The sequence below is a fragment of the Oncorhynchus mykiss genome, chromosome 15, assembly GCF_013265735.2.
Source record: "Oncorhynchus mykiss isolate Arlee chromosome 15, USDA_OmykA_1.1, whole genome shotgun sequence".
Classification (NCBI taxonomy): Eukaryota; Metazoa; Chordata; class Actinopteri; order Salmoniformes; family Salmonidae; genus Oncorhynchus; species Oncorhynchus mykiss.
In genome coordinates this window covers 29,310,655-29,335,750 of record NC_048579.1, presented here as the reverse complement: position 1 = coordinate 29,335,750, position 25,096 = coordinate 29,310,655, and the positions used below count along the sequence as shown (strand labels likewise).

At 45.2% G+C, this 25,096-nt stretch overlaps 1 protein-coding gene across 1 annotated transcript in view; it reads right to left on the bottom strand.

The window, feature by feature from the left end:
* The window catches only part of plxdc2 (plexin domain containing 2), a 176,261-nt gene that overhangs the window by 47,770 nt on the left and 103,395 nt on the right, over positions 1-25,096 (bottom strand). Inside the window, exons 3-5 of the mRNA XM_021562992.2 lie at positions 14,905-15,051; positions 12,942-13,011; positions 1,808-1,930 (exon numbers count right to left, since the gene is read on the bottom strand). Of these exons, the coding sequence (XP_021418667.1) occupies positions 1,808-1,930; positions 12,942-13,011; positions 14,905-15,051 (340 nt within the window). The remainder of the gene's footprint in view (positions 1-1,807; positions 1,931-12,941; positions 13,012-14,904; positions 15,052-25,096) is intronic.

Below are 25,096 nucleotides of genomic sequence, written 5' to 3'. Positions count from 1 at the left end.
TTGTATATAACAATGTGACATGGATATTGTCATTTAATTTAGAAAAAGCAATCTGGTTAAAAGAGGCCTGTTTTCTCTCCAAAAATGTATTTGAACACTAACATCCCGTTCAGATATTCAAATAACCACGCACATCCCTACCCTGGGTGCAAACCTCACGTTCCTCCCCATGCTGTTTTGATTTAGTGTGGACTTTGGAGAGCCTTTGGATGTGAAAGTGATGCCTTTGCTCTCCCATGCAGCCAGACAGTCATTTGGCCAGGAGCCAGAGCAATAAAGGTTTGTTAACATAAGTAATCAATTTTTCCATCACACAGCCTGAACCTCTCTCCCGTCCAAAGTAAAGTGGGGATTTCGTTTCTCTGCTGACAGCTAGGAGTACTGCAGCTGTAGTGCTACAGGAAACCCCATAATATCCACACCTGGCCTCCAGAAGGCTTATGCATGAGGCTGATGCTACAGGATCCTCGATGACCTGGCCGGGGCATGGGGCCGCATGCTTGATGTAGAGAGGACAGGAATCGAGGCAGGGCATGTCAGTGGCCGCGTCCCAAATGGCACCCTATTCCCTCTATGGGAAATTGGGGTGCCCTATGTGCCCTGGTCAAACGTGGTGCACTGTATAGGGAATAGGGTGCCATTTGGGATGCAAGCCAGCGGTTGTCACAGTAACCCTGTCTGTTCTGAATACTCTCTCTATCTGACTGAGAATGGGTCCTGGCTAGAACAGTGTACTGGGGGCTGGGAACGCTACTCTGCTTGGATTCTGTTTTGGGTGGGGAAGGAGGGAGGGAGAGAGGGGGCAATTGAGGACGTGTAGAGGTAGACAGAGGTATAGGTAGATTGGAGGAGGGAAAAGAGAGTAGTGTGGCTACTCCTTGTTGGCCGTGTGAGTTCCACCAGTCAGCGCTATAAAAGGTAAGCCTAATAGAAGTCCGGAGCCTACTTAAAATGCATTGAGTTCAGGGAGAAAGCAGCCGTGCTATCTGGGGCTCCCTCTTCTAAAAATACACACTGGGTGAGAATGAGTGCACTGCACAAGCTGGCCTTGTTTTTCCCTAAAATGGCTTATATGCTGCAGAAAGTTAGGCAAAAAAAAATCTCTCTCGACACACTGGGAATAGTGTACTAGTCGGCAGGGGGACGATGACTGCATAGGGCTCGAAAATGTTGAAAACACATAGACACAACTTCTTACAACGTTGAATACTTCTTAAAGTGCGAAAGAGAGGCTGTCAGTGGGTTCCCATGGGGGGCTACATTTAAAGTAGATGAATCAGGTTTTAATTGGATGTGTATGAGGTAGAGAGGCAAGGCTGAGGTTCCCGTCTACATGCAGCCTTGGCAGGCCACTGCCTGATGGATGGACTGGTAAAGAGCATCTAGGCTGGGTATCGATCAGCTGCCACACTGCCTAACCCATGATGGAAAAGGTCCACTGGAAAAGGTCATTCAGCTGGTCAGTCACTAGCTGCGTCCTAAATGACACCCTATCCCCGAAATAGGATATAGGGTGCCATTTGGGAGGCAGACACTGATTTGGGGAGATTTGCCATGGAGGCCAATGATTCCAACCATAAGATTGACCTGTTTTTGAAAGAGCCCATTATTAGGTTTTCCTTTTCCCACCAATAGTCTGTGCTTCTGGCGCAGTTCGTCATGTGCTCCAGCATGCCTTTGAGAGCCATGGGTCTCAGCTTTGCATCTTGCAAGTTACGCACTTCTGTCAGACGTGGGATCTTGTAGCTGGAGTTGCTAATATCTTAAGGACAGAGCACAGAAAAACTAGGGACTGAATGCCACGTACCATTGTCAAAGTAGATGACGGTTGAGTTCCTGGAGACACTGGGATCAAAGTTGGCCATGAGGGGGGCGATGTACTGGGTGGCCGTCAGCATCCTGTGGACCACATCACCCGTGTAGATGAACCCTGAGGAAGTAACACAGAGCAGATAGTACTCATTATATACGACAGTCGCCACCACGCAACAAGTCAGCATGTAAACGACTGAGGGCCTACTATTATATTCCACTCATTCAAGGTCTCTCTCGCTCTCACATATCAAGGTCAGACAGGTGCTGCCCCCTTTCGGGCCAGGTGCAGTCCAATAAACCACCGAACTTCAGCAAGTCAAGATGCATGTCTGTTCATCTTTCCACACGTTTACAAAAATGGTCCATCATATCCCCGCTGACCCCCCAGCCACTGGCCTCCTAACCCCCCACCTGCATCAGCTGCTTGGTCCTGCTGATTAATTAGCTAATTATATTACATACAATAAAACCTGAAGGGCTTCAAAGAGGAAATGCTGATTTAGCGGAGTAAATTCCACTCATCATATAATGGAGTTTCTCAGTCATGTTCCCTGGCGAAGCTTCCCTCTCTGCCTGTCAGTCTCAAACCGTACACGCAGGCACGCACGCACACACACGCGCACGAACGCACGCACACACAGTCAGTGACAATAAGGACTTTGTTAAGGGCTTCCACTCTGTTCAGTCGCACAACAAGGTGGTGTTTGTATGACAGGTTAGAGTCACAGAGGTCTGTTTCTTCTTCAGCCATTAGAGACAGTTAGAAGGCTGGCGAAAAGGTACGCCTGCTGCTTTCTCACTCAGCTTTTCCACAGTGTGTGTGTGTGTGTGTGTGTGTGTGTGTGTGTGTGTGTGTGTGAGAGTGTGTGTGTTTACTCGCATCGTCTAAATACAGCTCCATCAGAGAGGACATCAATCGAAAATAAGTTGTCCTTTGTTGCTCAGTTGGTAGAGCACGGTGGGTTTGATTCCTGTGACCACCCATACGTTAAACGCATGCACACATGGCTGTAAGTTGCTTCGGATGAACGCATCTGGCTGAAACTTTTGTTCAGCAAGAAAAAGCGCGAAAAAAAAATTGGAGGGGGTGTTCTTCAAAAGGTAATTCATAGCTGCAGCCATTTCACTGCCAGTTCGTGTCACCATATGTCTTCACCAACAGCAGACGGGCTGTAAAGAAAACAACACATTACGACAGAGGCCAAGAACACGGCCCCTCCCAGTGAGAAATCAATCCTGTCCTTAAGGGCCGCACAGTCAAGTGCAGCCCCCATCCAGATGTGTGTGTGTGTTTGTACACGTGTGTACCCCCACCCAGTGCAGTCAGCAGAGCACAGAGCTGTGGAGATACAGGAGAACAGGAGGATAGAAGGAGGAGGGGGAGTTGAGTGACTACAGTAAGCCTACCTGTCGGTCTACTAGGTAAACATGGGGGAGGGAGGGAGAGACATTTACAGTTTTTCTCAATTGCTAAAACACCATTTCTGAAACCTTGCTCCATTTCCTGAAAACATTAAATACAAAACCTAATCTTCAAGCACTATTTACATAACCTCTGACTCCTCTTGCAAAATAAAACATTTGCCTCAAAACAGGTTTACCTGTGTTCAAAATCAAACACTGCTCATAAACAAAGTGATCAAAATTATATACACTCTCACGCAGTCAGTAAACAATACACAGAAAAATAGAAAACACATTGTTCAAAACATAACATTTTCAGGGAGAATCACATTTTTTATCTAAAAAAATATTCATATTTTTTCGTCATTGTCTTTTGATGAACGAAAACATTGCTCTATCATAGTAGTTCAAAATTGATCACAAATTACTACTCTGCTTTGCTCTTTGCAATTTTGGTTTTTGTTCTTCCTCCTCCTTGTACCCCTATTTTTACAGTACAGGACCCTGCATCTCACAAACGTGTCATTTGTCTCTGTGATACTGTAATTCTTGTTCTTTGTTGATATGAACCTGCAACCAGTCAAAATCTATTGAGCAGTCAGTACTGTTAATAAATGGAAAGCACAATGTTCAGGGCCATACAATTTGTCCATTGTACAGTATACAGCCTACAATGCACTGTACTACAGTATCCATTCTCAGACTTTCTCCTTCCCACCTTCAACAACCTGTTTGCTCTCTGAACTGGCTTATATTGGTTGTGTCGCAGCATTTGAAACAGGTTAAATCAATTTTGAGCAGTTGTGTTCAATCAATGATATGTCTTCTCTATTTGTATTTGATTGTTGCCACTTGTGTTTACCAGTATGGATGACATGTGCATTAGAGTGCAGAATGTGTTTTGAGAATGAGAATGTGTTTAGAGTTTTGCTGAAAAGTCTAAGTGAGATCTGCAAATTGTGTTTAACCATGTGAAATGGTTTAAGGTATTGACAACAGACTGCATAATTAGCTAAATGAGTCCAGGCAACTGAGAACTTTGTTCAGCCAATGGGTTTTAGTGTTTTAGCAATTGAGAAAAATTGTAATAAGAGGATGGAGGTTTGGGGCTTCTCTCTCTCTCTCTCTCTCTCTCTCTCTCTCTCTCTCTCTCTCTCTCTCTCTCTCTCTCTCTCTCTCTCTCTCTCTCTCTCTCTCTCTCTCTCTCTCTCTCTCTCTCTCTCTCTCTCTCTCTCTCTCTCTCTCTCTCTCTCTCTCTCTCTCTCTCTCTCTCTCTCTCTCTCTCTCTCTCTCTCTCTCTCTCTCTCTCTCTCTCTCTCTCTCTCTCTCTCTCTCTCTCAATTCAGTTCAATGGCTTTACTGGCATGGGAAACATATGTTAACATTGCCAAAGCAATGTAGATAATAAGCAAAAATGAACAGTAAACATTACACTCACAAAAGTTCCAAAATAATTAAGTCATTTCAAATGTTCTCTCTCTCTCTCTCGCTCTCTCTCAACACACTGTGGAGTATGAGGAGAGAGGCTTTTCCTAAAAATCTATTGCAAACACAAAAACATTAAACCGACAGCCCGGGGAAAATACGACAGTCTCACAATACACTTAAGAGCAGACACCCAGAGAGAGAGAGCCATTCAATAGAGCAGGCTGTCAAATTCATTATGGCCGTCACTTTCAGGACGGTTGGGGGACTGGACAGTAGGAGTAAGAACAGCAGGGAATGAGAGAAAGAGAAAAAGGGGTGAGTGTGTGGGGCTGGAGCTGGTGAGCAAGAGAGGGGGAGAGAGAGAGAGAGAGAGAGAGAGAGGGGGAGAGAGAGAGAGAGAGAGAGAGAGAGAGAGAGAGAGAGAGAGAGAGAAACACAGAGACGGAGACGGATAGGGAGAGGGATAAGAGATGTTGTTCCATTTCTAGTTCCACCTTTGTTTACATGTTCTGGTATCAGGGAGTACTGTTCTGTATATAGAGGAAAAACAGGAATGGGCATTACCAGAACGTCTTGACCAAGCACTCTACTTTATTAAACATTTTGTCCAAACAACCCAATTGTTTTTCCATACTGAGGCTTTGTTAAGTTCTGGAGAGACTTCATAGGAGCAGCCAGCATAGGAGGAAGACACGCCTGCACGTGCACACACACACACACACACACACACTCTTTCTATCTCTCCGTATTCGCCTTGAGCGTCTGCTGCGTGTCTGGCCATTACCTTATCTCACAAACAGCGGCCGAGAAAAACATCTCTTCAATTAAGGGAGAGGCTGCCCTCATTTTGTCTGTGTAATCATAATGACTGAGGCTTATCAGACACATAGAGAAAGCCTTTGTTAGCATAGGCTCACAGGAAGAGAGGAGAAACAACTGGACAAACTGCTGTCTCCATACGGAGTGACCACCTTGTGTCTCTCGGCTTCCTCCCCGTGTCTGTCTCCTTCTCTCTACTTCATCTGTTTGCCTGTTAGTGTGCAAGTGCTTGTGTGTGGCTAGAAGATATAGGTTGCGTGTGTGTGTGTGTGTGTGTTTATTGGCTGCCTTGTTATTCCACTGCATTCCACACTTATAAAAAAATGTTCTAAAATGGTTCTTTGCAGAGGGATAGGCTTCTACCAATAACTGTTTTCATCTGAAGAACACTTTTTGGAAGACAAAAGTTATTTGTAAGGAAAATGGTTCTACCTAGAACCTTTAACATCCTAAGAACCGTATTAGGAAGTAGGGTTCCTCGAAGATTCTTTGGAAGGCAAGACGGGTTCTACATAGAACCCTTCTGAATCTAAATAAATGTTTTAATTGTAATTTTTTATTTAATTGAAATAGTGCCTGAGCATTAGTGTTTACCTCAGAGTTTGAGTAATCAAAGTCAAGTTTAAAAAGATAGGCGTGGGAATGTTTTAAACTGTACCTATATGGAACATTTGTGCATGTACAGTATCTGATATTCCCTTAATCATTTCAAATAACAGTACTAACACAGTTCAAATCAAATCAAATGTATTTATATAGCCCTTCGTACATCAGCTGATATCTCAAAGTGCTGTACAGAAACCCAGCCTAAAACCCCAAACAGCAAGCAATGCAGGTGTAGAAGCACAGTGGCTAGGAAAAACTCCCTAGAAAGGTCAAAACCTAGGAAGAAACCTAGAGAGGAACCAGGCTATGAGGGGTGGCCAGTCTTTTCGCTGATATAAGATGATATCTTTGCCATTATTTCTGTCTTGATTTAAATTTTTAGTGTTTTAAATTAACTTAACACTCAGTGGTATACAAGAACCCCAGTGTTGTCTGTTGGTATTAATAACCAGAGTCAAGTGTGATTGTTTTACTCTACACAGAGTCAAAATGACACAATCAAAACCACACCCATCATTGTCATATTTCCCAGAATGCTCTATTGTAGGTTGATTTTCACAATTGCATCTATTAATATCTGTGTTTTTGCATGTACATTGATTGATTAATTCATGGTATGCTACTCAAATATAAATAACATAAATGTTTCTAACATAATCCAATCTGTTACTTGGATTTATTGCACCTGTTACTGCAATGGTTGTTCCACTTTAGATGATTAAGGCAGTCTCATTAATGAATCTTCCCCACCTTGGCAGTCGTTCTCAACGCACGTTCCAGGTGATTAAAAGTTCAAATCGTTGAATATCCTCACACTGGCTGGATTCCAATATGCATTACACATCACTTTGCAAGCCAAGCATAATGTGACTTGCAGGCCTGATGTGGAATGTAAACCAGGAGTTTCCTAACAACACTGACCTAGGGTATAAACTAAGCTCTCAAAGAAAGGCCTTATCATATACACCTACTCCTTCAAAGGTTTTTCTTTGTTTGGGACTATTTTCTACATTGTAGAATAGTAGTGAAGATACAAGAAAAACCCTTGAATGAGTAGGTGTTCTAAAACTTTAGAACAGTAGTGTATGTAATGTATTGTCAGAGTTTCATTTTAAAGGCTAATAAGGTTGGTGGAAGTGTTCATAGAGGATTCTAGGAAGAACCTTTCAAAGGTAAAAGGGTTCTCAGTAGAACCCTTCATAGAGGGTTTAAGGAAGAACCTTTGGATTGTTTTTACACTGCTGCTACTCGCTGTTTATTATCTATGCATAGTCACTTTACAAATACCGGTACCCCCTGTATGTAGCCTAGTTATTGTTATGTCATTTTTTTTTGTCTTACTTTTTTTTTAAATTATTTTTTTTCTTTAGTTTATTAGGTAAATATTTTCTTAACTATTTCTTGAACTGCATTGTTGGTCAAGGGCTTGTAAGTAAGCATTTCACGGTAAGGTCTACTATATGTCACGTTCTGACCATAGTTCTTGTGTGTTTTCCTTGTTTTAGTGTTGGTCAGGACGTGAGCTGGGTGGTCATTCTATGTTGTGTGTCTGATTTGTCTGTTTCTATGTTTGGCCTGATATTGTTCTCAATCAGAGGCAGGTGTTAGTCATTGTCTCTGATTGGAAACATATTTAGGTAGCCTGTTTTGTGTTGGGATTTGTGGGTGGTTATTTCCGTGTCTGTGTTTCTTTCACCACACATGACTGTTTTCGGTTTTCACATTTATTGTTTTGTATATTTGTAGTGTTTTCTCGGTATTCGTCTTTATTAAAGATGTTTAACCCTAACCACGCTGCGTTTTGGTCCGCCTCTCCTTCCCAGGAAGAAAGCCGTTACACTATACCTGTTGTATTCGGCGCATGTGACAAATAAAATTTGATTTGATTTGGATGATAAAGGGTTATTGGTAGAACCGTTACAGAGGGTTCTATGGGGAACCACCAACTGAAGAACCCTACCTCTTGTTCTAGGAGTGCACACACGTCAGCCCGGTGGTTATCCTCCCTTAAAATAAAGTATGTGTCCCAAATGGCAAACTATTCCCTTTATAGTGCATTACTTTTGACCAGGGCCCATCACTAAAAAGGGAATAGGATGCTATTTGTGATGCAACCAAAGCCTACAACCATAGCGTGCCTGGAGAAATACTGAGCCGCTGAACCCAATGCATGTGTGTATGGTGGAATCTGGAGCTGAGGGTGATGTGTATGTGCGTGTGTGTGTGTCTGTTTCAGCGTTTTGACAGGGGGCCAGTTCTGGGCCAGTTAAGACATCACACTGCTGGGTTTCTACCCTGACTGTCTATGACAGCTGGGGTTACGGAGGGATCAGATCACAGATGTCCCACACCCTGACACCCTGTGTCCCAAATGGCACTCTATTGGCACTCTATTATATAGTGCACTACTTCTGACCAGGTAGGGAATAGGGTGCCGCTTGGGACCGATAAGACCGGTCTCTAAGCGCTACAACCTCCTACCCTCTAAACACTTCTCTACATTTGGCTCCAGCAGCACTAACAACACTTCACGTCACAACAACACTTCTTGTGTGACTTCTGTTATTAGGTGATCCATTTCTAAGTGTTGAAGCAACACCATGTCAGGACACCACTTCGTTTGATCATGTGCTATGTGACTTGTCTGTAAACGTGCCTGACCTCTGTGTTGACCCCTATTCTCAGTGTGGCTGAGACACGTCTCAACTCAACTCTACACACTGAGTGTGCAAAGCATTCAGAACGCCTTCCTAATTTCCCCATAGAAAAGCTCTCAACTCGTCGGGGCATGGACTCTACGAGGTGTCGAAAGCGTTCCACAGGGATGCTGGCTCATGTGTACTCCAATGCTTCACCACAGTTAGGTCTAGTTAGCTGGATGTCCTTTGGGTGGTGGATCATTCTTGATACACACAGGAAACCCTGCAGTCCCTGCTCCAAACCGTTGTGCCAGGCACCTAATACCATACCCCATTCAAAGGCCCTTGAAAATCTTGTCTTGCCCATTCATCCTCTGAATGGCACACATACACAATCCATGTCTCAATTGTCTCAAGGCTTCACAAGGACTCTTTAACCCGTCTCCTCCCCTTCATCTACACTGACTGAAAGTGGATTTAACAAGTGACATCAATAAGGGATCATAGCTTTCACCTGGATGGTCTGTCATGGAATGAGCAGGTGTTCATAATGTTTTCTACACTCAGTTGATGTGCGGTGTCCATAATAGGACTACTGCTCAGACTGTGGCTGTCCTAATATGGACAGCTTAGTATTGTTCCTGTCCCATCCCCTTCCTGGCTGCATGCAGGGCCATATGTCTCCAGCCTTAGACCCACACCATCCCACACTGTCTCTCTAGCTCACAGGAGGGTAACACAATTCCAATGGAGGAACGGAAGGTTGGAGCAGGAGCTGGAGGGGTGGAACGGCCAGCAAAATGGATACATGAGCTGGGAGGGGGAGGAGAGGAAGGAGGGAGGGAGGAAAAGAGGATGATAGAGGGATGAAGGGAGGGGTAAGACACTGAAATGGAGGTGTGTGAACAGGGATTTACAGAGGCAGAGTCCTGGAGCCTGCGGTTAGCTGATAGCCGTTCCTACTCCCCTCTTCTCCATCACTCCGTGTCTCTCTGGAGAAATGCAGGGACTCTTTATCTACTGTGGGGTGGCTGCTAGCTGCTAACAGCATTTTCCAGCATCCCAAATGGCAACATATTCCCTATATGGTGCACTACTTTTGACCAGAAACCTATGGGCTCTGGTCAAAAGTAGTCAAAAGTAGTGCACTTAGTTGGGAACAGGGTTCCATTTGGGACACACACCTATTCATCTCTCATGACTGCAACACTGTTCTGGAAGCTCCATGCTTTACAGGATAGCTCTGAGGTAGTGAGATATACTATAGCTAGGGAAGAACATTCACCTTGTCCAGTAATAGTCTTTAAGAAATCAGGAAAAATATATATTCGCATGATGATAATGGCGATTGTGATTTATTTTCTTCCATTATGATTACAGTCTAATGTCAGCATACATTGCTGGAATAGTTGGGTACGGTTAAAGCATGACTCCTTGATGTGATAATAGCCACTGAAGACGTTGTGGTTTCACCCTCAGTCTCGGTGGAAAATACTCCTCCTCCTCCTCCCTTGCCCTCCTTTCTTCTCCTCCTCCTTCCTACACCTCCCCTTCCTCCTTCCTTCACCTCCCTAGTGCTGTTGGAACATTTACTAACACACTCGCCTCTTTTGTAATGTGTCTGACTTGCTCTGGTCCATTACACAAACAAACACACCCCACACCCACAGATACAGAAAGCAGGAAGCGTTGTCATAATTGTATTATTTTCTTCTTAATATTCATACTGTCATATCACTCCTATTTCACATGTATATCAATGGGTTATTATATCACTCCTATTTCACATGTATATCAATGGGTTATTATATCACTCCTATTTCACATGTATATCAATGGGTTATTATATCACTCCTATTTCACATGTACTGTATATCAATGGGTTATTATATCACTCCTATTTCACATGTATATCAATGGGTTATTATATCACTCCTATTTCACATGTATATCAATGGGTTATTATATCACTCCTATTTCACATGTATATCAATGGGTTATTATATCACTCTTATTTCACATGTATATCAATGGGTTATTATATCACTCCTATTTCACATGTATATCAATGGGTTATTATATCACTCCTATTTCACATGTATATCAATGGGTTATTATATCACTCCTATTTCACATGTATATCAATGGGTTATTATATCACTCCTATTTCACATGTATATCAATGGGTTATTATATCACTCTTATTTCACATGGATATCAATGTATTATTATTCCAGCACTTGGCAGTGCAGGTCCTTTTCCAAATCCATATTCTGGTCTGGTTCTCTCTCCAACACAATCTGCATCCCAAATGGCACCCTATTCCCTATACAGTGCACTCCGTTTGACCAGAGCCCTGATCTAAAGTAGTGCACTATGTAGGGAATAGGGAGCCACTTGGGACGTATTCCAGGACCGGCTGGTATTGCTGAGTGTTGGGTACTGGGAGTGGTGGTGGTTTTCTCCAGGTCTAGCAGACTGGCCACTGGTGCTGAGTGTTGTAAGTGGTTTTGTACCATTCTAACTGGCTGCCTGGAAGACTTGTGCTGAGGGCTGTTAGTGGTTTTGTACTGCGGTCTGTGCCAGATGAGAGTTTTCAAAGCTCAATTTGTTTGGCTGGCCTGGCAGTCGACAGACTGTGACGAGACGAGATAAATAACCTTCTGTTTGACCCTTTACACTTCTCAGCATTCAGATATCAATCACACACACACACACACACACACACACACACACACACACACACACACACACACACACACACACACACAGGTACAAACAAACAGAATCAAAAACACAAGCACACACACGCGAGAGAGAACATGTACACACATGCATGCACCCACGCACACACACACACACACACTAAATGCTTCTGTACACCAGCAATGATTTCTCTAATCTCATTACAAACTCTTCTAAACCCTGGAGCAATAAAGCAATGGCTGTATAATTAAGCAATGAGGCCAGGGGGGGTGCGGTATATGGCCAATATAACACAGCTAAGGGCTGTTCTTAAGTAAAACGCAATGTGGAGTGGATACAGACCTTAGCCGTGGTATATTGGTTATATACCACAAAACCCGAGGTGCCTTATTGCTATTATAAACTGGTTTCCAAGGTCTGATATACCACGGCTTTCAAGCAATCATCATTCAGGGCTCGAGCCACCCAGTTTATAATATGCCATGTAGAATTGCAATGATAATTCAGACTGCTACCAAATAAAAGTCAAGCACATGTATATCAATGGGTTATTATATCACTCCTTCATACTCATCGCCAAACCCACTGGCTACAGGTTATCTACAAGTCTCTGCTAGGTAAAGCCCTGCCTTATCTCAGCTCACTGTACACCATAGCAGCACCCACTCGTAGCACGCGCTCCAGCAGGTATATCTCACTGGTCACCCCCAAAGCCAATTCTTCCTTTGGTCGCCTTTCCTTCCAGTTCTCTGCTGCCAATGACTGGAACGAACTACAAACATCTCTGAAGCTGGAGACTCATATCACCCTCACTAGCTTTAAGCAGCAGCTGTCAGAGCAGCTCACAGATCACTGCACCTGTAAATAGCCCATCTGTAAACAGCCCATCTATCTACCTACCTCATCCCCATACTGTATTTATTTATTTATCTTGCTCCTTTGCACCCCAGTATCTCTACTTGCACATTCATCTTCTGCACATCTACCATTCCAGTGTGTAATTGCTATATTGTAATTACTTCACCACCATGGCCTATTTATTGCCTATTACTCCCTTATTGCCTATTACTCCCTTATTGCCTATTACTCCCTTATTGCCTATTACTCCCTTATTGCCTATTACTCCCTTATTGCCTATTACTCCCTTATTGCCTATTACTCCCTTATTGCCTATTACTCCCTTATTGCCTATTACACCCGTATCTTACCTCATTTGCGCTCACTGTATATATTCTTTTTTTCTACTGTATTATTGACTATGTTTTGTTTATTCCATGTGTAACTCTGTGTTGTTGCATGTGTCGAATTGCTACGCTTTATCTTGGCCAGGTCGCAGTTGCAAATGAGAACTTGTTCTCAACTAGCCTACCTGGTTAAATAAAGGTGAAATAACATTTTAATAAAAATAAATAAACAAACACGCGCGCACGCATGCACCGACACACACCATTTCACTTTTGCTGGCATTCATTCGATCTCCCTCAATCACGACAACATTAACTCAGGAAGAGGTTGTTCACTTACCACCAGTTGCCACGGTGAGATCACGCAGGAAATGTCCATAAAAGGGGAAATCGAAGGATAGATTGACTCTCTGCACGAAGGGGGAAAAAAAAAAACACAAGACCCGGGTCAGAAAGAGAGCTCCAAAAAGACGTAAGATAAGACTGAAAAAGACATTAGGATAAAACTTCAGTCTCAGACAGAGAAAGAACATTCTTCTGCTCAACCTTTCTCAGTTAGCTAGGGTAGCTGACTATTCATTTTACCACAAGCCACGTTATGATTTGTTTTTAAGCAAACATACATCTCCCAGGATAAAATACAATGCTGTGGTTATGGAAACCAAAACATTTCTGAGTTCATACATTTTTATAAAACATTCTTTACACACCCTTCCTAGAGCTTGAACATAAAAGAACATGCTTTTTCCAATGAGCTCACAGAGTGAAACGCAATGTGCACACTCATTTATGTGCAAAACAAGATTAGTACCAAAATGTTCCCGACCAATTACTGAAAAATGAGTTTGATAACAAGTAAAAAAAAAACTTAATGAGCTGACTACAGTGTATTTATATTATATTTCTATATTTCTATTGATTCACTACTTTTGTCCAGGGCCCATAGGACTGTTTATAGGGAATAGGGTGGATAACTCCATGGTAAACATGGCAACATAATCCAGGATTAGGCCAGGGGGACTAATGCTGCGGCCAACCACAGTCAATTACCATGACTAAACACAGTCGTTCAACAGCTTAGCTCCTACGCTTTATTTTGATGAATTTGCTTGTTTTACGATTCCATTGGCTGATTATGTTCTGTGGGTATTCCAACACACTGGGGCTGGCACAACGCGGTGCCAGAAATCAACACTGCTAACAGTGAGACTTCCTTCTCCTCCTTCTAAGACACGTTGTTAAACACGGAAGTCACATTTCTGGCCCACTAGTCTCCTTATGGTAATCTCTGGGGGTGGTGTCACAAACGGCATCCTATCCTATATAGTGCGCTACTCAGGTCAAAGAGCACTACTTGGGAAATAGTGTGCAAAGGGATGCATCCTCTGCGTATGCCCTGCTCAGCGAAGGTCCTTGTCAGTTTGGCTGAATGGGGTTTGGTACAGCTGGCTGGGCTGGCTGGCACTACTATCCCCAGGTCAAATGGCTTGTGTCTGATGTGATGTCGCGGTCAGTGTGGTCTGTTTCTCTCCCTCTCTTCTTCTCTCCTGCTTCAATGACCATTCACTTTGGGTATTCATGTCCAGCATCCAACATATTGATTCTCTGGACACAGTCTAAGCGTACGTCGCAAATGACGCCCTTTTCCCTATGTAGTGCATTACTTTTGACCAGGGCCCAGAGGTCAAAAGTAGTGCACTATGTAGGGAATAGGGTGCCATTTGGGACATACGCTGAGAACTTCCCAATACCACTTGCTCGGTTCATTCACTATGGAAGAATAAGGAAAGCTGCACTCTCCATAACCCTCTCCAATTAAAAGGGAAGCCTTGCCCCAGTTTGTATGGCTTAATCCATTATCCAGTGACTGAAGGGAAGAATACACAATGCACCACTCCATTTTGTGTCTTTACTCATTGTGGACGGGACATTGTTTCATTGTTTACCCCCATCCTCCCTCCTTCCCTCCTCCCTCCTTCATGCCACCCTGTTCTCTGTCTCCTGACTGTACAAGGACCTGATACAAAGCCCAAAGCAGAGGTAGTGAATTTTTCCCTAGTTGCAGATCTAGGATCAGCTTCCCCTCCCCCAATCCTAACCTTAACCATTAGTTGGCTCAAGATCACTGACCCAAGATCATTGTCTACAGAAACTTCACCCTACTGCTGCAGGGTGCAGCTCCCGCTGCAGAGTCTGTCCAGTTGAAAGTCATTATGAGTCTATTTCATATCAAATCATCCCAAGTCATTCCAGGTATCTCCATTTTTCCACATAATCAGAATCTGAGAGGAAGGTTGTCTTACCGCAGCTTGCCTGTGAGTGTTGGACAAAATGCCATGGATCTTCACCTTCTCCTTGTCCATCTGGTCAACGTTTACCCACAAGTCCTTGCTGATGGGGTCCGTGGGGCCGTAGGTCTTTGATGTGTAGTAGTTGTGATCTGTGTCCTCCTATTGGACACAAAACAAAAACACTGGTTAGTTCCACTTTATTTGGAGTGTCCCGTTACAGACAGCCTATAGATGTTCCTATATTGGAACGAAACAAAAGCACTGATTCAATAAGTGACCATTTGTCGATATTAATATACTAAGACAAGAGCTGTGGTTCGTAGCTTGAGATTTATGAAAGGCCATCAAAACGTTGTTAGGCAGGGAGTGATATTATTGAATGAGGGTGGATGTAACCCTGTGCTCCGAATGATTTACTAAAATAGAGCCTCTGCTCCTTCATGTACATTGAGTCAGCTTTACGTGGGACGTTTTCTAGCCAGACAGAAACATCTCTCTGTCTCTCGAGATAAATAATCCCTTGGCTTCAAAATGAACTGCAAAAGCATGGAAGACTAGTCTGAAATGATAACAGTTACAGTTAAATATATGACTACCATTCATAGTAATTGAGTTAAACCTATAGAACTGTTTTGATATCCATTGTATAATATACTTGTAAAAATGTTGATGACAGGTGTTATGAAAACAGTGTACGTGTGTGTTGACATATGATTTGAGTACACACACAAAGACAACAAGTGTAGACCTCACCGTGAAATGCTTACTTACAAGCCCTTAACCAACAGTGCAGTTCAAGAAGAGTTTATGTACCAAATAAATTAAAGTAAAAAATAAATGTTCAGCAGTTTTATGGATTGGGGGTTAAGGAGCTGTTAAGGAGCCTTTTGGTCCTAGACTTGGAGCGCTGGTACCACTTGCCGTGCGGTAGCATAGAAAGCATTGGCGTATCCAAGATGGCGTATACATATATGAAGAAAAATATATACACATGGGACAAGACAAACAGATGCTACGCCATATATATATATATATATATATATACTTTTTTTTTAAATCTCAATTTCCATCGGACTGAACATACTCTCCTGCAACCCGCCTCACCCAATGTGGTACGGTCCTGCTATTTTTTACACTTTAGAACCGGAACCCGCATCAGAAGCTAGCCGGCTAACTAGCTACTAGCTAGCAGTCAGTTAGCCATTGCTAGCGGTCATCACCGTTAACTCGGACAACAGCCCTGCTTGATATCAACCCAGAGCAAGCATATTGGACTGCTTTTTCTCTACCACATCTCTGGATTCCTATCGCAAGCTCTGAACCTTTACACCAGACATTTGACATTTACAACAGACATTTGCATCCTGTAGCACTAATTCCAAAAAGTTTTGGGACACTGTAAAGTCCTTGGAGAATAAGATCACCTCCTCCCAGCTGCCCACTGCACTGTGGATAGGAAACATTGTCACCACCAATAAATCTACGATCATTTCAATAAGCATTTTTCTACGGCTGGCCATGCTTTCCACCTGGCTACCCCTACCCTGGCCAACATCTCAGAACCCCCTTCAGCAACTTTCCCACTGTACCTTCTCCACGATGCAATCTGGTTTCTGAGCTAGTCAGGGGTCCACTGTCAGGTGCGTGAATGAGGACCCAAAAGCGAATTAACAAACAGAGTTTCTTTAATGATGAACACACGTGGGCTCAGATGGACAGGTAGATTCCGACAGGACAGGACAAGGTTGCAGCAAACACGATGATAGTCTGGTTCAGGCATGAGACACACAAACAAGAATCCGACAAAGACAGGAGCAGAAACAGAGAGAGATATAGGGACCTAATCAGAGGGAAAAAGGGAACAGGTGGGAAAAGGGGTGAATGAGGTAGTCAGAGAAGACAAGGAACAGCTGGGGGAAAGAGGGACAGAAACGGTAACCTAGTACGACCAGCAGAGGGAGACAGGGTGAAAGGAAAGGACAGAAAGACACAACATGACAATACATGACAGTACCCCCCCACTCACCGAGCGCCTCCTGGCGCACTCGAGGAGGAAACCTGGCGGCAACGGAGGAAATCCTCGATCAGCGCACGGTCCAGCACGTCCCGAGAGGGAACCCAACTCCTCTCCTCAGGACCGTACCCCTCCCAATCTACGAGGTACTGGTGACCACGGCCCAGAGGACGCATGTCCAAAATCCTACGGACCCTGTAGATGGGTGCGCCCTCGACAAGGATGGGGGGGGGGGGGGGGGGGGGAAGACGAGCGGGGGCGCGAAGAACGGGCTTGATACAGGAGACATGGAAGACCGGGTGGACGCGACGAAGGTATCGCGGAAGAAGAAGTCGAACTGCGACAGGATTAATGACCCGAGAAATACGGAACGGACCAATGAACCGCGGGGTCAACTTGCGAGAAGCCGTCTTAAGGGGAAGGTTCTGAGTGGAGAGCCAAACTCTCTGACCGCGACAATATCTAGGACTCTTAGTTCTACGCTTATTAGCAGCCCTCACAGTCTGCGTCCTATAACGGCAAAGTGCAGACCTGACCCTCTTCCAGGTGCGCTCGCAACGTTGGACAAAAGCCTGAGCGGAGGGGACGCTGGACTCGGCGAACTGAGATGAGAACAGCGGAGGCTGGTACCCGAGGCTACTCTGAAAAGGAGATAGCCCGGTCGCAGACGAAGGAAGCGAGTTGTGGGCGTATTCTGCCCAGGGGAGCTGTTCTGACCAAGACGCAGGGTTGCGAAAAGAAAGACTGCGTAAGATGCGACCAATAGTCTGATTGGCCCGTTCTGCTTGACCGTTAGACTGGGGGTGAAAGCCGGAAGAGAGACTGACGGAAGCCCCAATCAAACGGCAAAACTCCCTCCAAAATTGAGACGTGAATTGCGGACCTCTGTCCGAAACGACGTCTGACGGAAGGCCATGAATTCTGAAAACATTCTCGATGATGATTTGTGCCGTCTCTTTAGCAGAAGGAAGCTTAGCAAGGGGAATGAAATGAGCCGCCTTAGAGAACCTATCGACAACCGTAAGAATAACAGTCTTCCCCGCTGACGAAGGCAGTCCGGTGACAAAATCTAAGGCGATGTGAGACCACGGTCAAGAGGGAATGGGAAGCGGCCTGAGACGGCCGGCAGGAGGGGAGTTACCGGACTTAGTCTGCGCGCAGACCGAACAAGCAGCCACGAAACGACGCGTGTCATGCTCCCGGGTGGGCCACCAAAAACGCTGGCGAATGGAAGCAAGCGTACCCCGAACGCCAGGGTGGCCGGCTAACTTGGCAGAGTGAGCCCACTGAAGAACGGCCAGACGAGTAGGAACGGGAACGAAAAGAAGGTTCCTAGGACAAGCGCGCGGCGAGGGAGTGTGAGTGAGCGCTTGCTTTACCTGCCTCTCAATTCCCCAGACAGTCAACCCGACAACACGCCCCTCAGGGAGAATCCCCTCGGGGTCAGTGGAGGCTACTGAAGAACTGAAGAGACGAGATAAAGCATCAGGCTTGGTGTTCTTAGAGCCCGGACGATAAGAAATCACGAACTCGAAACGAGCGAAAAACAGCGCCCAACGCGCCTGACGCGCATTAAGTCGTTTGGCAGAACGGATGTACTCAAGGTTCCTATGGTCAGTCCAAACGACAAAAGGAACGGTCGCCCCCTCCAACCACTGTCGCCATTCGCCTAGGGCTAACCGGATGGCGAGCAGTTTGCGGTTTCCCACATCATAGTTACGTTCCGACGGCGACAGGCGATGAGAAAAATACGCGCATGGGTGGACCTTGTCGTCAGAGGGGGAGCGCTGAGAAAGAATGGCTCCCACGCCCACCTCTGACGCGTCAACCTCGACAACGAACTGTCTAGAGACGTCAGGTGTAACAAGGATAGGAGCGGATGTAAAACGATTCTTGAGGAGATCAAAAGCTCCCTGGGCGGAAACGGACCACTTAAAGCACGTCTTGACAGAAGTAAGGGCTGTGAGAGGAGCTGCCACCTGACCGAAATTACGGATGAAACGACGATAGAAGTTCGCGAAGCCGAGAAAGCGCTGCAGCTCGACGCGTGACTTAGGGGCGGGCCAATCAATGACAGCTTGGACCTTAGCGGGATCCATCTTAATGCCTTCAGCGGAAATAACAGAACCGAGAAATGTGACGGAGGAGGCATGAAAAGTGCACTTCTCAGCCTTCACAAAAAGACAATTCTCTAAAAGGCGCTGGAGGACACGTCGAACGTGCTGAACATGAATCTGGAGTGACGGTGAAAAAATCAGGATATCGTCAAGGTAAACGAAAACAAAGATGTTCAGCATGTCTCTCAGGACATCATTGACTAATGCCTGAAAGACAGCTGGAGCGTTAGCGAGGCCGAAAGGAATAACCCGGTATTCAAAGTGCCCTAACGGAGTGTTAAACGCCGTCTTCCACTCGTCCCCCTCCCTGATGCGCACGAGATGGTAAGCGTTACGAAGGTCCAACTTAGTGAAAAACCTGGCTCCCTGCAGGATCTCGAAGGCTGAAGACATAAGAGGAAGCGGATAACGATTCTTCACTGTTATGTCATTCAGCCCTCGATAATCTATGCAGGGGCGCAGAGACCCGTCCTTCTTCTTGACAAAAAAAACCCCCGCTCCGGCGGGAGAGGAGGAGGGGACTATGGTACCGGCGTCAAGAGCTACAGACAAATAATCCTCGAGAGCCTTACGTTCGGGAGCCGACAGAGAGTATAGTCTACCCCGGGGGGGAGTGGTTCCCGGAAGGAGATCAATACTACAATCATACGACCGGTGTGGAGGAAGAGAGGTGGCCCTGGACCGACTGAACACCGTGCGCAGATCGTGATATTCCTCCGGCACCCCTGTCAAATCACCAGGCTCCTCCTGTGAAGAAGAGACAGAGGAAACAGGAGGGATAGCAGACATTAAACATTTCACATGACAAGAGACGTTCCAGGAGAGGATAGAATTACTAGACCAATTAATGGAAGGATTATGACAAACTAGCCAGGGATGGCCCAAAACAACAGGTGTAAAAGGTGAACGAAAAATTAAAAAAGAAATGGTTTCGCTATGATTACCAGAAACAGTGAGGGTTAAAGGTAGCGTCTCACGCTGAATCCTGGGGAGAGGACTACCATCCAGGGCGAACAAGGCCGTGGACTCCCTTAACTGTCTGAGAGGAATGTCATGTTCCCGAGCCCAGGTCTCGTCCATAAAACAGCCCTCCGCCCCAGAGTCTATTAAGGCACTGCAGGAAGCTGACGAACCGGTCCAGCGTAGATGGACCGACAAGGTAGTGCAGGATCTTGAAGGAGAGACAGGAGTAGTAGCGCTCACCAGTAGCCCTCCGCTTACTGATGAGCTCTGGCTTTTACTGGACATGAAGTGACAAAATGACCAGCAGAACCGCAATAGAGACAGAGGCGGTTGGTGATTCTCCGTTCCCTCTCCTTAGTCGAGATGCGGATACCTCCCAGCTGCATAGGCTCAGCTCCCGAGCCGGCAGAGGAAGATGGTAGTGATGCGGAGAGGGGGGCAACGGAGAACGCGAGCTCCTTTCCACGAGCTCGGTGACGAAGATCAACCCGTCGCTCAATGCGAATAGCGAGTTCAATCAAGGAATCCACGCTGGAAGGAACCTCCCGGGAGAGAATCTCATCCTTTACCTCTGCGCGGAGACCCTCCAGAAGACGAGCGAGCAAAGCCGGCTCGTTCCAGCCACTGGAGGCAGCAAGAGTGCGAAACTCAATAGAGTAGTCTGTTATGGATCGATTGCCTTGACATAGGGAAGACAGGGCCCTGGAAGCCTCCTCCCCAAAAACAGATCGATCAAAAACCCGTATCATCTCCTCCTTAAAGTCCTGATACTGGTTAGTACACTCAGCCCTTGCCTCCCAGATTGCCGTGCCCCACTCACGAACCCGTCCAGTAAGGAGAGATATGACGTAGGCGACACGAGCAGTGCTCCTGGCGTAAGTGTTGGGCTGGAGAGAAAACACAATATCACACTGGGTGAGGAACGAGCGGCATTCAGTGGGCTCCCCAGAGTAACACGGCGGGTTATTGATTCTGGGCTCCGGAGATTCGAAAGCCCTGGAAGTGGCCGGTGGATCGAGGCGGAGATGGTGAACCTGTTCTGTGAGGTTGGAGACTTGGGTGGCCAGGGTCTCAATGGCATGTCGAGCAGCAGACAATTCCTGCTCGTGTCTGCCTAGCATCACTCCCTGGATCTCGACGGCTGAGTGGAGAGGATCCGAAGTCGCTGGGTCCATTCTTGGTCGGATTCTTCTGTCAGGTGCGTGAATGAGGACCCAAAAGCGAATTAACAAACAGAGTTTCTTTAATGATGAACACACGTGGGCTCAGATGGACAGGTAGATTCCGACAGGACAGGACAAGGTTGCAGCAAACACGATGATAGTCTGGTTCAGGCATGAGACACACAAACAAGAATCCGACAAAGACAGGAGCAGAAACAGAGAGAGATATAGGGACCTAATCAGAGGGAAAAAGGGAACAGGTGGGAAAAGGGGTGAATGAGGTAGTCAGAGAAGACAAGGAACAGCTGGGGGAAAGAGGGACAGAAACGGTAACCTAGTACGACCAGCAGAGGGAGACAGGGTGAAAGGAAAGGACAGAAAGACACAACATGACAATACATGACATCCACCTCAGCGAAGCTCAAAGTCCTAAATGATATCATAACCGCCATCGATAAAAGACAGTACTGTGCAGCCGTCTTCATCGACTTGGACAAGGCTTTCGACTCTGTCAATCACCGCATTCTTATCGACAGACTCAATAGCCTTGGCTTCTCAAATGACTGCCTCGCCTGGTTCACCAACTACTTCTCAGATAGAGTTCAACGTGTCAAATCGGAGGGCCTGTTGTCCAGACCTCTGGCAGTCTCTATGGGGGTGCCACAGGGTTCAATTCTCGTGCTGACTATTTTCTCTGTATATATCAATGATGTCGCTCTTGCTGCTGGTGATTCTCTGGTCCACCTTAAATTAAATCCAAATCTTCCTATTTCGCAACAAATCCTCCTTCACTCATGCTGACAAACATACCCTCGTAAAACTATCCTACCGATCCTTGACTTTGGCGATGTCATTTACAAATTTACAAATTAGCCTCCAACACTCTACTCAGCAAACTGGATGTAGTCTATGTAGTCTATGCAGTCTACCACAGTGCCATCCGTTTTGTCACCAAAGCCCCATATTCTACCCACCACTGCGACCTGTATGCTTTCGTTGGCTGGCCCTCACTACATATTCGTCGCCAAACCCACTGGCTCCAGGTCATCTATAAGTCTATGCTGGGTAAAAACCTATCTCAGCTCACTGGTCACCATGGCAACACCCACCCATAGCACACGCTCCAGCAGGTATATTTCACTGATCACCCCCAAAGCCAACACTTCCTTTGGCCTCCTTTCCTTCCAGTTCTCTGCTGCCAATGACACGGAACGGATTGCAAAAATCACTGAAGCTGGAGTCTTATATCTCCCTCTCTAACTTTAAGCATCAGCTGTCAGAGCAGCTTACAGATCACTGTACCTGTACACAGCCAATCTGTAAATAGCACACCCAACTACCTCATCCCCATATTGTTACTTATCATCTTCCTCCCCAGTATCTCTACTTGCACATCATCATCTGCACATCTATCACTCCAGTGTTAATGCTAAATTGTAATTATTTTGCCTCCATGGCCAATTTATTGCCTTACTCTTGTACATTTGCACACACTATACATAGATTTTCTATTGTGTTATTGACTGTACGTTTGTTTATGTGTAACTCTGTGTTGTTGTTTTTGTCGCACTGCTTTGCTTTACCTTGGCCAAGTCACAGTTGTAAATGAGAACTTGTTCTCAACTGGCCTACCTGATTAAATAAAGGTGAAATAAAAATAAAATACATTTAAAAAACAGCCTATGACTTGGGTGACTGGAGTCTCTGACAATTTTATGGGCTTTCCTCTGACACCGCCTATTGGTCCTGGATGGCAGGAAGCTTGGCCCCAGTGATGTACTACCCTCTGTATCGCCTACGGTCAAATGCCGAGCAGTTGGCATGCCAGGCGGTGATGCAACCTGTCAGGATGCTCTCGATGGTGTAGCTGTAGAACTTTTTAGGATCTGGGGACCCAATCCAAATCTTTTCAGTCTCCTGAGGGGGAAAAGGTTTTGTTGTGCCCTCTTCTTTTCCTCTGTCTTTTCTTCACACAAATTAAGTTATTTTTGGTCATAAGCAATGGTAGCAGCAACATTATGTACAAAATAAGTTTAAAAATAAGTTACAAACAACACAAAAAAAACTAACAAATAGCACAGTTGGTTAGGAACATGTAAAACGTCAGCCATCAGGCACAATCTTATCAGTACTGTAGGCTTATGCATGCTTCTTCATTCTTCTTCATGTGTTCCATTTGGGCCCTGTCAGCATCTGAAGTGGTCATAATGGCTGCTAATCAAATTAAGAAAGCCAGAAAGCATGACATCCTGCGCCCGTAAAAGCCTGGCTTATAGGCTAATGGAGTGCAAAAGTCATGTTTTTTAGCAGACACATTCATGAGGGCTTTTACGAGCAATGTGGATGCCACACGACTGGTTTTACTGTTTCCTGTATGGAGTAAGCCGAACGCCCTGAGCTGCACCCCTATCTCTGCCTGCGTCCCAAATGGCACCTATTATCTACATAGGGCAATACTTTTGACGAGGGCCCATAGGGCTCTGGTTAAAAGTAGTGCATTATATATGGGACTGGGTGCCATTTGGGACAACAACTAACAGCTGGTAGAATGTTTTTTTAATGGGACATCTTCTCTCTGATCTGGGCATCTTGTAACGCACTAATACAAATAGGAGTGTTAAACCTGATTCAAGACATGTATAATATGGTACATCTGAAGCAAATGTATAAAAAATAAAGTATGAGACTCAAAATTGAGCTCAGGTGCATCCTGTTTCCATTGATCATCCAGTTTCTACAACTTTATTAGAATCCACCCGTGGTAACTTCAATTGATTGGACATGACATTAAGGACCCACAGTTGAAAGTGCATGGCGCTGGAGAACAAGGCTGATGTTTTACGTATTTTTAACAATTTTTTTTTTTTTTTTTGCATTGTTTGTAACTTATTTTGTACATAATGTTGCTGCTGCCGTCTCTTATGACCGAAAATAACTTCTGGACATCAGAACTGTGATTACTCACCACGAACTGGCAGAATCCTTTTTTCCCTTTAGCGAGTCTGAAGAGCCCGACGTGAATGATATACCGCTTTCCCGGGAACATGCCCAGATCCCCGTCATTTGCGTGAAGAGAAGGCAGAGAATTAGGGGCCAAAGGGCTGGCTACCTTCTGAGAATTCATAGGCGATCGAATAAACCCCCACTTCCTTCCATTCTGCTAGCAAACGTGCAATCTTTGGAAAATAAACTACATGACCTACGCGGAAGATTAAACTACCAACGGGACATTCAAAACTGGAATATCTTATGCTTCATGGAGTCGTGGCTGAACGACGACATTATCAACATACAGCTGGCTGGCTATACTCTGTATCGGCAGGATAGAACAGATATGTCTAGTAAGACAAGGGGCGACGGACTATGTATTTTTGTAAATAACAGCTGGTGCACGATATCTAAGGAAGTCTCAAGGTTTTGCTCATCTGAGGGAGAGTATTTCATGATAAGCTGTAGATCACACGATCTACCTAGAGAGTATTCATCTGTATTTTTCGTAGCTGTCTACAGTAGGGAGAACAAGTATTTGATAACCTGCTAAATCAACAGTGTTTCCTACTCACAAAGCATGTAGAGGTCTGTCATTTTCATCATAGGTACACTTCAACTGTGAGAGACGGAATCTAAAACAAAAAAATCCAGAAAATCACATTGTATGATTTTTAAGTAATTAATTTGTATTTTATTGCATAACATAAGTATTTGATACATCAGAAAAGCAGAACTTAATATTTGGTACAGAAAGCTTTGTTTGCAATTACAGAGATCATACGTTTCCTGTAGTTCTTGACCAGGTTTGCACACACTGCAGCAGGGATTTTGGCCCACTCCTCCATACAGACCTCCTCCAGATCCTTCAGGTTTCGGGGCTGTCGCTGGGCAATACGGACTTTCAGCTCCCTCCAAAGATCTTCTATTGGGTTCAGGTCTGGAGACTGGCTAGGCCA